Source organism: Dermacentor andersoni, chromosome 4 (assembly GCF_023375885.2).
Source record: "Dermacentor andersoni chromosome 4, qqDerAnde1_hic_scaffold, whole genome shotgun sequence".
In the NCBI taxonomy this organism is placed as follows: Eukaryota; Metazoa; Arthropoda; class Arachnida; order Ixodida; family Ixodidae; genus Dermacentor; species Dermacentor andersoni.
In genome coordinates this window covers 84,346,931-84,360,613 of record NC_092817.1, presented here as the reverse complement: position 1 = coordinate 84,360,613, position 13,683 = coordinate 84,346,931, and the positions used below count along the sequence as shown (strand labels likewise).

The window sequence follows — 13,683 nt, the reverse complement described above, 5'->3', positions numbered from 1 at the left end:
ATAGGTCAGTAATTAATGATGCACGTTGGCATTATATCCTTTCTTCCAGGTTTTGCTGTTCTTGTGTAGTGGCACCAGCACACATTTTTATTGTTGGTACGGCACACTATAACCCTATCAGTCTGTCTAACCAGTCAATTAGTGAATCTGTCAATCGGTCATTTCTTGGTCATCGGTTTGCCAAAGTTGACACCTGTCACAATCGCTTCATAACCATACCTGTCCATGCAATACCAGAGGTATACTGGGCATCTTCGATTATCTGTACCCGACAGTCCCGGACTGCCTGAAGCAGCACTTTCGGGCAATAAGCATTGCATATGCAGCATCTCAGATAGTCCAGGACTGTCAAGAATGGATAATCAAAGAGGCCCACTATCTTGATAGCAAAGCACCTGTGGCAGCAGCTATTACATTTGTTTCCTTCTAAAAGCTTAAACCAGGTACGTATCACTTTGGTGCTGCAAATTTCTCGCTAGTACTGGTATTGCAAGTGTTTATGCACTAATCTCGGTGTCGGTACCTTTTGTTAGGCTACAATAGCAGATTCCTTTACATGCCTATATTTACTTTTAGCTGAGGGACCGAGGCTTTCGGGCATTTCAGGTGTCAAGTTTACCACTACTGCAGTAGAAATCAAAGTTAATTTACAAATCCTTGCTTCTGGCTCTTTTTAACTTGCAAGGAGCAGTGGTGAAGATGGGAGCTCCAGTGGTAGTGACAGTGATATCAAAGAACAGCTGAGACGCTTCTTTGAGAGGAATACAGAACTGTCAGAGAGCATCTTAATGTACGAGGTGAGCATGGTCCACACAACCGCTTGCAACAAGACATTGATTTTGGCATATCTTTCTTCAAAAATTTGTTACATGCAATCGTGGATGTGTTCTTGCCTATTTTCAGCCTATTGACTTCCAAATGCTTCATCTAAATCTCAAGCAAGCCAATATCAGGATATCTTCTAAGAGCCTGATAAACTATCTGGATGAGCAAGTGAGCATCATTGCACATAAGCTTATTCTTGCGCCGTTCTAATGTCTTTTAATGCCAGGGTCCCCAAATAAGGCAATTTGGAATGTAATATTGCCTTTCTGAACTCAAATGCGAGCGTAAAATTTTCATTCTCTATAGCGGAAGCATCGCATGTATGCGACAAGAAAATTGAGATCGTTAGCAGTAGTATTTCTTTCCTTGAGTATACAGGTGTACACAATCATCCCTATCACTTGCATTTGTACCTCTCTTACAGAGGCAAACTGATGTCAATACTGCTATGCATGCTGCTTTACTGTGCTGGAAAGCTTTTTATCTTCCTTATGCTTATCCAACCTTTCCAACCCACCCCCTGCCAAAATGACGTGCATGACCTAATGAGTGAACAGAGGGACGCATGAAGAAGTACAATGTTGTGCTTATAATTTCCTGCTGTAATCAAACATTTCACTTCCCCTACACTTTACTTGGTGCTTTCCTATGTTTAGTAATTGTATGAAGAAGCTTTAGCTTGGGGCCAGCTCCGATTTCCCAATTCAAATGCATGTAAATTGCAAAAACTCTCTCACTAGGCAAACTCCGAGCCAATTTTAATAAATGTGTTGCATTTAAACCAATTCACTTTTAGTGGTTGTTGGTAGCGAATTTGAGTGTTTCAATGTTTAATTAAAATCTAATTCTCCAACCACAGAAATTCTGAAATCTGCACCAAATTAGATAGTGTATTGCAATTTAGTAACTGCTTTTTTTATAGCACCTAAGCAGACAAGTGTAACATGAACATGGTTTACTGAATGCTTACATGACGTCAGTACATTGTTTTGCATGTCTTAATCACAAATGATTGCTATATTGGGTGCCTTACCCCTGTATTCAGAAATGTGCTTTAGCTTGGTCGAGTCCTGCACAAGATAATGCCCGTCATGATCACACCAAAAATGCTCAGTGTTTCCCTAGGTGCATTGGTATTTGGCATTATTTTATGCCGGACTCGACCAAGCCATGGCAGATTTCGTGACACGAGGGTGTGGCAGCTTACTTTTTTGCCCCTTGGCAGTTTTAAACTTGATGCTTCCATTTTTCCAATTTACTTTGTTATTCTATAATAAAACTGACGACGCAAATCGAGTTGCCAAAATTTAACTTTTTTTTCCCTATAAATTTGTGGAGTTGCTGCCAGTCGAGAGTTTCTGTGCTTCATGTGTATTTGAGGGGAAAGCTGCATGCAATGAACCCATGTCACACTAACTGTTGCAGTGCATCACATTCACCATGCCTCGCTCTGAAAAGCAGCAGGCAAAGCAGAGGCGGCGACAGGAAAACTTCAGGCGTAGGGTGCTTGGCAAGTGCAGTTCCAACACTGCACAGGGTGGCCTGCCATAGAGGCAAAGGGGACAAACACATGGACATGTCCTCACACTGGCTCAGTTCTTTCCCCACCAAGATACAATGGGCCAAGTCGGCGAGCTATTGGCCATTTTGTAACATCTGCACAAGAGCCATGCGCCAAAATATATGCTCCTTTCTTCATATCCACTGCTGTTTGTCCTGGACTGGCATGCCTGGTAGTAGTGGCAAGTTGTGGTTTAGCAACACAGCAGCCTTTGCTGAGTAGCATACTTGTTTACTTGAGCGCAATTGCAATGGAAACCTACCACTACAGGTGGAACATTTAAAAATTGTCTGGTTTGTGCTGGCTGCAGTTAATAAAATACAATCAAACCTTGTTACAACAAAGTCTCACCCAACATGAAAATACCTTTGTTATAAGCACATATTCGTTGCTAATGCCAGCAAGAAAACGTAATTCACTTGGTTATATCCATGTTCTTCGTTTTGAAGCTCGGCTATTTTGTCGAACCTGCATCCTTTTTACGTAATAAATTTATGGAATAGGCCAGCAGTAGCATGCAACCAGACAGGTATGCTGATGCAAGGCAGCTGATGTGGTGTAATTACTGGTAGCAACCCCATGACATTAAACAGTGCTCTGCTCTGGCCTAAAGGGGTTTTTGGCCTGCACAACCTAGCAGAACCCTCTCCACAGATCCTTTGGAGCAGATAAATTTGCAAAACAACACAAGGAAGTTTAAGTCTTCTGGCACAAACACTGGTCACTTCTTGTGCCATTAAGACAAATACAGCACACTTCTGTTAATCCTACTCCAGTTAATTCAATCCCGACTGAAGGTCCTGGCTGATGCTCATGCATTTCTATGGGCCTAAACTTTCATTATTTCGATCCTAAAATTGGCCTTTGCCGAATATTTTGAACTTGACCAGCCATACATAGAAAGATTTTCAAACAACTGTAGCTGACAATGTTTGATTAAAGTATTTGTCCTATTCTAATGCACTTTTTTTTTTTCTTCTAAAAAATTAGGCCAAAAATTGCCTGTGTGAGTGCAATAAAATACGAAACAAAAACCGCCTTTGTGGCGTTTGTTTTACCGCATAACGTACTGCGGCAAATCTCAGTTTATGAAACTGGTCATCATTGTGCAACACATATTACACACTTGCCCATTTTTCTTGCTAACAAATCAGGTACACGTTAGATTTTTCTTTGTGTAGGGACTTAATGTTATTTCTATGCAAGTTTTCTACTTTGGACACACAGAAAGCGGGCATGGGTTTGATTTGGGATTCGGGCAAAGACTGCCAAATGAACTGGCTGTGTGTTTTGGCATTTTTTGCGCATGTTGTATTTGACTTTCCAGATAATTCAATCAATTTCATTGGTTATGTCAGGGTCGACTGTAGTAGCATTTGCTGTGACAACACCAAATTGAGTAGGGCACATACTCAATACTGGGCAGGATACAGCATGATACTGCATGGGATTACATGCTTTATATAAATGTTTACTTGTCCCTCCCTAAACGAGCTCCTTGCCTGTATTAGTAAACTTGACAGACTATGGTGATCATAGTTGCGTGCAGGTGTTGGCAAAGCAACCCTCATCACTGCAATACATTGCACCACTCAATCAGAAAATAATTCATACACTGCACGGCATTTACAGCTACTGTCCACAAGGAGGACCCTCGAATCTTTGAATCTTTTGTGTGAAAATGTCTTCGGTGTTCAACAGCACTTGTGCATCACTGCAGTTCATTATTTCTCGGTTAAGAAAAGACAGATGCCACCATGTATGTCAAATAGTGCCTTTTTAATGGTAGACATGAAGTCATATACATAGAAAAAAAATATAAATAAGTCAACTTTCTTTTAAATGGGAAAAAACAAGGAAAGCTGCAGTCTCAATTACCTTAAAGAAACTCCAGTTGTCTGCATTTTGTTGAAGCCAGTGTGGGCGTTTCATTTTAGAAATATTTATAACAAGCTTCTTAGCAGTAGTTAGAACAGCTTTTTCAATACTGAACTGAACGTGAGACAAGAAATGAACTAGGTGAACTGCTGAAAAGATGGTTGCTTTCATCACCTTCGTAAACCTGTACATTATATTTTGTTTGCAAACATGTTAGCTTTTGATGCTCTACAAAAGAATGTGGGACGCGAATTAAGGAAGCAAGGGAGACACACACGTCCTATGTACACGGTCGCCTTTGCAGATGACAGTGGAGGATGAGTTGCCAATGTACAGATCAGGAGGTGAGAGTGTGCAAGCAACTTGGCCTGTGAGGGCTCAACAGCCAGACGCCACATGAAAGTAAAACTTGAAATGACTGTCTACAATAAATAAGTTAGGAGAGCAAGACCGACTGCTGCAGACACCACCCGAGGCAAGGACGCAGATGAGAGGAGAGATCGCGGCATGTGGTGATGGTCCCGCGGAGAAAAACAATGCACCGGAGAGAATGACGAGAGCAATTGTCTTTTTAGTCTCCCGCCTCTGCCATTGTTTGCACCCTACAAAATAGACTTCACGACCCTTCCCAAAAACTGTACAAGGCCCCATTTTACAAAAGCACGTATACCAGTCCGGTACAGCCACCACGTGCACACAGTCAATCACCACAGAAAGACGGATCACTGTCCTCATTGTCACTCGACCCGTCGGAGCAGATGACCCGCTTCCGCTTTTTGCGAGGCTTTTTCTTTGCCTTGTCACTCACTGCGGCAGCACCTTTAGAAGTCCGACCTGGAGGGCGGCCACGATGGGTCACGGCAGCCGTTGACAACCGTTGCCGTGGCACTGAAGTGGCCACGGCGACTGTGGGCAGCGCTGTCGTGGTGGGGGTGGCCGTAGCTGTTGTGGTGCTAGCAGCATTTGGAGCAGCACCGTTTTCTGTGGTTGAAGAGGGTGCAGTGGCTGCAACAGCTGCTGCAGGTCGGGGCTGTCCCGCATCCTGGTCGTCATCATCGTCGTCTGGGTCGATGGTCAGCATCAGCTGCTTGAAATCGAGGTAGCGGCGGCAGAGCTCTTCTCCAGTGGTCTGTTCTTCGTCCCCAGATTTCAAAAACTGCACCGTCGGCTCTGGATTGAACCGAACCCCCGAACGCCGGTTGAGGGCCTTCTCGTACGTTTTGGCAGCTTCGTTGGGAGAATACTGCTGAATGCGGCTGTCTGTAAAACCATACGTATCCTTTAGAGTTTGCTTTACAAAGAGAAGCAAGATGCAGCCTTGTGCTGCTTGCATGCTTTCCTGGAGAGGTTCCAGATCTCTTGGCAGCCTTGCTATGAGAGCATCCAGGTCATCATCTTCCTCGTCTTCATCTTCTGTCCGAGTGGCTCCCTCGCGTGGCAACAATGCTTCACGAAAGCTTTGCAACAGGTTAGAGCCTGACACGGACAGCAAGACATCAATGTGATGCATGACAAACAGTGGCTCATCCTGCACTTGATATGGGAAGTACACAATATTGTCAGCCACATAAAGCAGCTCTGCCAGAGGCACCCTTGCCTGTTCATCAAAGAGCTTAAGCAGAGCCAGCAAGAAGGCACGTCTGCTCTGCCTGGTTGATCGAAGCACGGAGTAGAGGAAGCCGTTGCGGCTGACAGGGGCATCTGGGCATCGGTACCCACGTACGAGAGAGCCCAGCTGGGAAGTTCGGTGCATTTCAAACGAGAGGCGCATGCCTGCCAGGGCTTTCATCTGAACAAAGCCCGGGTATTTCTTCTCCAAGTCTTGCAGCAACTGGTCTGCCTTGGTACGCAGCAGCTTATCATCGTCAGAGCCGAGGCAGGCAAGGTGTGGGACCATCTGCACAGGGTGCACTAGGCCCTGCCCCAACACGAGCTGCAACACCTGCAATGCAGCACGACGGACGACCTGGTCCGGGTGAGCAGCTGCTGCCAGGATATCCTTAAGGTAGACCTGCACAACTGTGCTGGCCATTCCGGAGGACACATCACCCATCTCCTTCAAGTTCTCCCCTTTGGATAACTTGCTCCACTCTGCATCTCTACGAATCATCTTGGCTTCTTCTTCCATCAGATAAGCTGTCAGGTTCTTGAGCACTTGCACCCTTGCTGCTGCAGATGCCAGGGGACTGGCCAGCAGGTGCTTGTACAGCTCCTTGATTTCGGGCCCTAGCATCAAATCATACTGGCGCACAAGCATGAAGCCAATGCCTGTCAGTGCACGCTGCCGAATATCCTCATCTTCATGTTCTGTGAAGTACATCATGGCTGCGAAGACCCTATGCTTTAGAGGCTGGTCAGCATCTTCAGCAGTGACAGACTCTGCAGTGCTGTCTGGTGCAGGCTCTAAGTGTTCGAAGTCAAAGTGCCGGCACAGCAGGCCCAGTGTGTAGACACAACGTTGGAGACTCGGGCGACAGTAGTTGCGACCGGCCCGATGCTGCCGCCGCACCAAACACAACAGCATAAAAAACTTGTGAAACATATCACGCACCAATGGGTAGTTGTGTGTCACACGGTTCACTACTGCACTGAGGCAGCTTACACTGGCTGGAAGGATGGCCATGGCATTGCGAATAAGCTGTTTGGCCAGGTCTTCTTCAATTTGTGCTAGAAATGATTCGCTTGGGTGCTCCATCAAAGGCACCACCAGCTCGAGACAACGAGTGACATGCTGCAGCACCTGATAGTCCTGTGGCCCTGATACACGCATACTTAGGTATGGCTGGATGGTGTGTGCATGGCGCACTAGGAGCTGCGGTTGAATGCGGCTGAACAAATATAAGGTACCAAGACAGGCTACCAAGTGCTGTGACGATTCAGCACCTTCTTCAAGTCGTAGTAGCCGTTCCACCAGGCAGTCCACAATCTGCCGGCACGACTCCAATACACCTCGGCGTTGCCCATCTTCGCGGTCCTTCAGGAGGCCACTGAGCAGTTGTTCAAACAAGTCAAGTCCCATCTCACGACACGCAACTACAACATGAGTGATGTGGCGCACCTTTTGTAGAAGCCTCTCTTCACTATTCTGAGGTGTAAACCACATGCTCTGGAACACTTCTCCAACTAGCTTCTTGATGCCCTCCTCGTCATTGACACGACCAATGATCTTCACACATATTTCTGGAATTTTCTCAAACTCTGGCTGTTCAAGGCACACATCCTTGAGGATTTTGATGACTCGTTTACGCACACTTACACCTGTGTCTAAAATTCGTTCTGTTAGCATGTCATAGTACTTGTGCGTCAGCTCTGGTCGTACCAGGATGAACTTCCCAACCAAGTCCACAGCTGCTTCACGGACACTTGTTGAATGATCAAGGAGGCGCCCATGCACCCCTTGACGCATGTCTGGCCGGCCCAGAATCGATGGATCTGCCTCAACCACAAGTGTGAGACACTTCATGGCTTTGGTACGCACAGCAACTGCGGATTCACTGAGTACTCGCAGAATCTGAGTAAGGTACACATCAAAACTCTGCGAGAACGGTCGTCGGGATGCCAAAAAACGCGAGATGAGCTCTGCAGTGGCATAGTCCAATGTGCCTTGCTCAGATTTTAGGCCACTACCAGAGTCCTGAGGCTTTGCCAAGTGCAGAAGAAACTTTTTCCGCTCTTCTACCATGGCAACAAGCTTGGCTTGCTGCTCTTCATTTCGCACAGCGGGCTTCTTTTCATCTTCTTCGTCATCATCCTCTGGCTCACAATTTCGCCTGCTTGCCTTGCCTCTGCTTGTACGGCTATTGGCTTTGCTTGGCGACTTAGTGCTTTCTTTTTCTTCATCACCATGATTCTTCTCAGCTTTAGCCTCAGCCATAGCATCCCTATACCACTGTGCCACATAGAAGCGTCTTGAGAACTGCAGTGACGGGTCACTGTCGAGGTTGGCATCAAGGTAGTGAAGGAGGGCCCTCTGCAACAGCTGAGTCTCATCCATTGGCCGTGCACCTTTGGAAAGGCTTGTCAGAGGCAAATCCTCTTCCTCATCCTCCTCAATCTGACGGAGAATGTCCTTCACAGTTTCCTTTTTTATCTGGCTGTTCACAGCATCTTTACGCAGTCGAGCAGCAACCACTCCGAGGTAATCAAGTGAGGCTACACGCAGCGACATGTCCAGCGATTTGTTGCTGAAGTTCTGAACAAGCAGTCGCCCCAGAAGGCTTAAGATCAGCTCTGACGCAGGCCACTCAGGCTTGTTGACTGTGGTCAACAGGTCCTGGACAAAATTCTCAAACACTGGCCTATAGTCCATATCCTCATTTTTCGTGCCACATTTACGTAGAAACACAGACAGAAAATTGGCAGCAGTGTGGACAGCTGCGTCATAAGACGTTACAATCAAGACATCTGCATCTACTGCTGTCGTTTTGTCTTTCCCCTCTGCTGTTTTGTCTTTACTGGTTTCTGCCAAGTCTCTTGGCGCAGGAGATCCTTCTGGAAGTCTGACAACACTGTGGATCAGCTGAAGAACAAGGGCTGTCAGCATCTGTATGTACTCTTCAGAGTTTAGGCGATAGTTGCGCAAGCTTCGCTTGCTTGTGGGCAGGCGTGCGATGGAAGCCAAGATGTCCTCTAAAATGAGCTGCCGGTGCTTCTCATAATGAGCGAAGATTGTGGTTACCAAGCGCAGAGCATGTAGCTGAAGCTCACTGACACCTTCAACAAAAAATGGACCAACACCCAACGTGGACACCTGGAGGATCAAGGTGTCGGTCAACGTCTGCAAGCCCAACAGTTCTGCGAGCAGCCCCACCAATTCATGAAGCTTGTTGTAAAGCTGGACCACGGAACGATCTTTCACTTTCTGGGCAGCATGGGCCCGCTTCTGCCTCGCATTGCAGCCCTCCTTTCCACGAGTGTCCACCCTGTAAACTGGGTCGAACAATGGGTAGATGGTGTTTTGAATTTGAAACTTAGCAAAGACGACAATGCGCTCAATCAAATCCTCCAAAAAGACCCGCTTAGGCATGCTGGCTGAAGTCATTATGTACAGGGCAGTTAAGGAAGCATCTGCAGATCGTGTAATGCGTTCCATGGTCAGCTCAGCATAAAGGCGGCCTTCGTCATCCTCTTCTTCCTGGTCCTGGTCCACAGGACAGAGCTTAGCACCATCCACTACATTCCGTTCCAGTATAGAAAGCAAGCGGACAAGACGCTCTGGTGGCACTTGGTTTGTAGCTTGCAAAATTTTTAGCTTGGCCGCTTCATTGCACAGCTGACGCAAAGATGAAGCGGACACTAGTGCTTCTGGAGGGCATTCAACCTCATCATCCAGCTCTTGGGTCAAGTCGAGATCTTCCATGGAGTCAAAGATGGCTTCAACAGTGCGTGAGAAGCGTTGATACGTATTGCTCTCCATTAGCTCCTCTGCAGAAAGTGGTGCGGGGACAGGTTCCTTTCTGATCTTCTTGGGCTTTACCTTCGGTTTTTCCCGAACAGGCTGGGGTTGTGGAGCAACTCGACTTGGCTCTTCGTCAGGTTCAAATGCAGAGTGCTCACTCTCACTGTGGTGCGACTGCACTGGAGACTCTGCATACTTGGCCTTTTGGTGGGTCCTGCGCCTGTTCTTCACTCGCTCACTCAATGAACTGGCGTACATGTCCATGCTCGACGTCTCCTTAGTTGGCAACGGTCGGTGGCAATTGCGTCGATCATTTCCTTTCGCTGTCTTGCCATCAATGCTCTCCCTCTGCTTTCGTGCAGGTCGCTTTCGAGCCACTACATGTGAACCGTCATCGTCATCATCAGATGACTGAATTCGGCTGTTCTCGCGCACAGAGTTTCTCACAACCTTGCTTCTGTTTGATGCATGTGCAGTCTTTGGTGTGGCTTCCTGCACACTCTGCTTGGCCGGTGAAGCTTGCGCAGACTTTCGGGTAGCTTTGGGTCTACTACTTTCAACATTGTTGACCACACACTCTTTCGGAGGCTCCTTAGACACCTCATGTCTGGGTGGGCTCACAACAGGAACACTGTTTGCACGTTCCACAGGTGGACACACAGGCGAGGGCGGCACGGCATTTTGCACTCCCACACTACCACCAGCACTAGCACTGCCACTACCACCAGCACATGGCACGGGCACAGGGCACACTGGCACTGGCGGCACAGGGCACTGCTGCGGCGGCTGCTGCGGCGGCTGCTGCGGCTGCGGCGGTGGCGCCTGCTGCTGCACCGTGGTGTGCACCACAGGAGACTCTGTCCGCTTGTCACACGGGGTCACACAGTTTCCGTTGGAGTAGAAGTTTTGGCTTGGTGGCTGCTTGGGCACTTGGGGCGAGAAAGGTGTCCCATCCAGGATGCCAGCCACTGAGTGGTCATGCAGTGGCGGGTGCGGTGTGAACGGGGTGGGCGGGAAGAAGCCTGGGCTCCCATCCAGACCTTCGGCAGGTGAGCACAGCTGAGCAGGGCTGTAACCCGGCTGCTGCTGCTGCCAAGGCGGTGGCCCCTTGAACAGTCCTCGTGCCACCAGCAGTTGCAAAAGTGGGGAGCAGCCCTGGGGTGGCAAGGCACCATCCCCACCATCCTTGAGTTCCACATGGTCGGCGCTGACTTGGGCCAAGGCGTCCACCAGAGGGGGCAGGAGACGGGCATCACTGGCCAGTGCCCGTCGGGCTTCCTCAGCCTGAGCAGCTGGCAGCAGCGATCGAGCTGGGCCTGCTCCAGGCAGAGCAGACGGCAGGGGCAACTCCAAGAGCAGCTCAGTGATGCTCTGGATGCCGGCGAGCGTAGTGATGGGCACGCTGGGGCCCTCGCCATTCATCATGCCGCTGGGCCGGGGCTCACGCTTTGCCCCGGGCCTCCGGCCACCTGTGGAGCCAGAACACATGCGTTCACAGAGAGTACTGATGCAAGGATATGTTGGCAATGAAATCCCAATGCCTGGCCAAATGGCTACTATTGACATCAATGCCTTGCAGTGCACACAAGTCCCATCCTAACAACAATTATGTGTATATGCAACCATGAGTCTGCATGCTATGTGCCACGCACAGAACACTCAATATCAATGGCATTATTTACCATGCTAATAAGTGCAAAATCTTATACAGCTGGTAAACTGCCTCGAAAGCAGAAACGTCAAAAGCAAGTCCAATTAATGGAGCTATTGAAAGAGCATCCAAATTGGAACGAACAAGGGTCGCAACGATGTGAAGGTAACGTGTGTTCTGCCTGCTCACCGGCTGAACTTACCGATACTGATGACCCGTCGTTGCACGGAGCACCATTTACGTCAGGTGGTATCCAGGTGAGACGTTCAGCATTCCCACCCTATGTCGATACGGTGCAAGCCAGAACTCGCCGCGACGTTTCTGGGCCACTTGCAGACGCTCGGGGCTGTTAACATTGGCGCCCAAGTCAGGAATACGTGAGCACCGCCTGTATGAGCCAGTCGAGACGGGCAGTTTTCCGAGCACCCTTCACACTTGCAATGTTCTCGTATACTGATAATGGGAAGGTGTCATTACTTGACAAGAATGTAGTCGCTCGAGACCGTTCTGCGAACATGCTTGCGCGAGGTGACGGCGCGCTTCGCAAAACAGCAGCAGGTCAGCCAAACTGACGCTAGCTCCGTGCGTGATCCGTGTATCCGTCAGCGTATCTCCGGTTATTAGCAGTCGAGAACGAGGAGGAGCTTATATCCACTGCTTCCAAGCTAGGACGTGTCGAGGTGACACATAGAACAAGCGATAGTAGCGCTGAGTAAACGCGCACTACAACGTTTCATGCAGCGCGACGTCCAATCTCTCCGATGTTTCCGTATACACAGCGCCGTATTAGGCTTAGACACAAGCGAACATCGGTGCGCGAAGGTTAGCCTCCATGCATGTTACCAACAACCGCGGCGCAACGCTGTAACTGCAAAAGCGATTCCCGTTCAGAGCGATGTTTTTCCGCATATTGAATAACTAGAAAACAAGGCAAACTCCACGGGATAAATGTTTACGTACGCTCTTTAGGCCTAAAGTGGTTGCCAACCAGAGCAGAAGCGGGTAACCTCCAATTCATGTCATATGATCGGGACAGCGAAGGGACTGGCTTACCTGTACCACACCGTGCGAGTTAGTCATGTTGAAATTATTTTTTTTCTTACTACTGCTCCTCCGAACGAAGCATCGTAACCCTTTACAAGACGACTGCGATTTTCTTTTTCGAATACACTCTCAAAACGGATCATTGTCCGCCATTACGACAAAACAGGAAGACATTCTCAACCCAGGATTTTAGTGCACCAAAAAACGCGGACCAATCACATGAATCTTATGCTCACGATCGACACTTTCTTTTTAAACAATGTGCACTGATAATGTAACTGCGTCGAGCAAACGGTTTATGTTGCGTCATGAAAAGAATTTTGTAGCACGCCGCTTCGAGGGTAGGCAAGAAACCCGTTATGTTTTTGTTGATTGCGTTGTCTGCTTGCTGTGTGTGCCGTTGTGCCTCCGCTCTTCAGCTACGCTATGGAACGAAAGGAGAGGAAAGAAGGAGAAAAAAAAAAAGCCCGTCGAAGTTGTTGAGCCAGTGCACCACAAGTGTTGACGCCTGTGTAACATGCTACGGAAGCAGCAGGCCTTCCTCAACAGAAGTCTAGCGATAATCGCGTACGTGCGGCACGGCCGGGAAGCTATTTAGACACGCTGCACCTGCTGCGCTCTAATTAACAATGCGAGACATGTGAACCGACGTATACCTGCAGCTGGTACCAGCTCCCGCGAACTCCATTGCCGTGCTCTCCGAAAAAGTTAATTTGGTCCGGGGCCATAGCTAAACCTAACCTTACTAAACGATGTGGTGTCTATCGTGTCTCGGTCCGCGTATGGTGGTGTCTGCATGTCTCTTCCTCAGCTCTCATTTCTTTTCTTTTTTTAATGTGGCCTGCTGGCTTGTGTGGAACGGAATACGATAATATAGTTCACCGTAGGCCCCCTTTTCTGCGCCGATATATCTTGCCATGCATATTATATCGCCCACGGAAGGTAAGGTTAATTTGCGTCACGTCACCATATATCGCGTCAATGAACACGCGGAACGGACGGGCTTCGCTTATGAAATATACCTCACGCTGAGCCTGATGATGTGCGATCTTCTATGTGTTCCCTAAACGCTGTGAAATGTGACATGCGTGGTTGATCAGCTCTGCGCGAGATTTAAGTTGTTACAACAATATGAGGCCAAATACACGCACGCCATCTCCGTCCTTTGTCTGCAGTTTATAGTGTTCAACCTAATTAGCCTAAACGAATGGATTTCGGCACGTTATTCGACCGCATGCGAGTCATCTCTTTTTTGAATACCTCGGCGAAAATTTGACGCGAGAGGGTTTGACTATCTAGACCACGGGTGTGTAGTGTGCGTGCATG

At 48.3% G+C, this 13,683-nt stretch overlaps 2 protein-coding genes across 5 annotated transcripts in view; one reads left to right on the top strand and one right to left on the bottom strand.

Annotated features, from left to right (window-relative positions):
• mus312 (mutagen-sensitive 312) overlaps positions 1-2,525 on the top strand; it is a 35,603-nt gene extending 33,078 nt beyond the window's left edge. For 2 of the 4 annotated variants that reach the window (XM_050183366.3, XM_055073989.2), the window contains exons 17-19: positions 686-797; positions 904-993; positions 2,251-2,525. In XM_050183366.3, coding sequence (XP_050039323.1) covers positions 686-797; positions 904-993; positions 2,251-2,376 — 328 coding nt within the window. In that variant the 3' untranslated portion in view covers positions 2,377-2,525. The remainder of the gene's footprint in view (positions 1-685; positions 798-903; positions 994-2,250) is intronic. The other 2 variants (XM_050183367.3, XR_008613699.2) reach the window with 2 other exon arrangements.
• Positions 2,526-4,146: 1,621 nt separating this feature from the next.
• On the bottom strand, positions 4,147-12,601 carry Nipped-B (Nipped-B cohesin loading factor). Its single transcript, XM_050183361.2, has 3 exons — positions 12,367-12,601; positions 11,516-11,701; positions 4,147-11,131 (listed from the first exon to the last, which is right to left on the bottom strand). The coding sequence occupies exon 3, from the start codon at positions 11,085-11,087 to the stop codon at positions 4,965-4,967; it is 6,123 nt and encodes a 2,040-aa protein (XP_050039318.1). The 5' UTR covers positions 11,088-11,131; positions 11,516-11,701; positions 12,367-12,601; the 3' UTR covers positions 4,147-4,964.
• Positions 12,602-13,683: the final 1,082 nt, after the last annotated feature.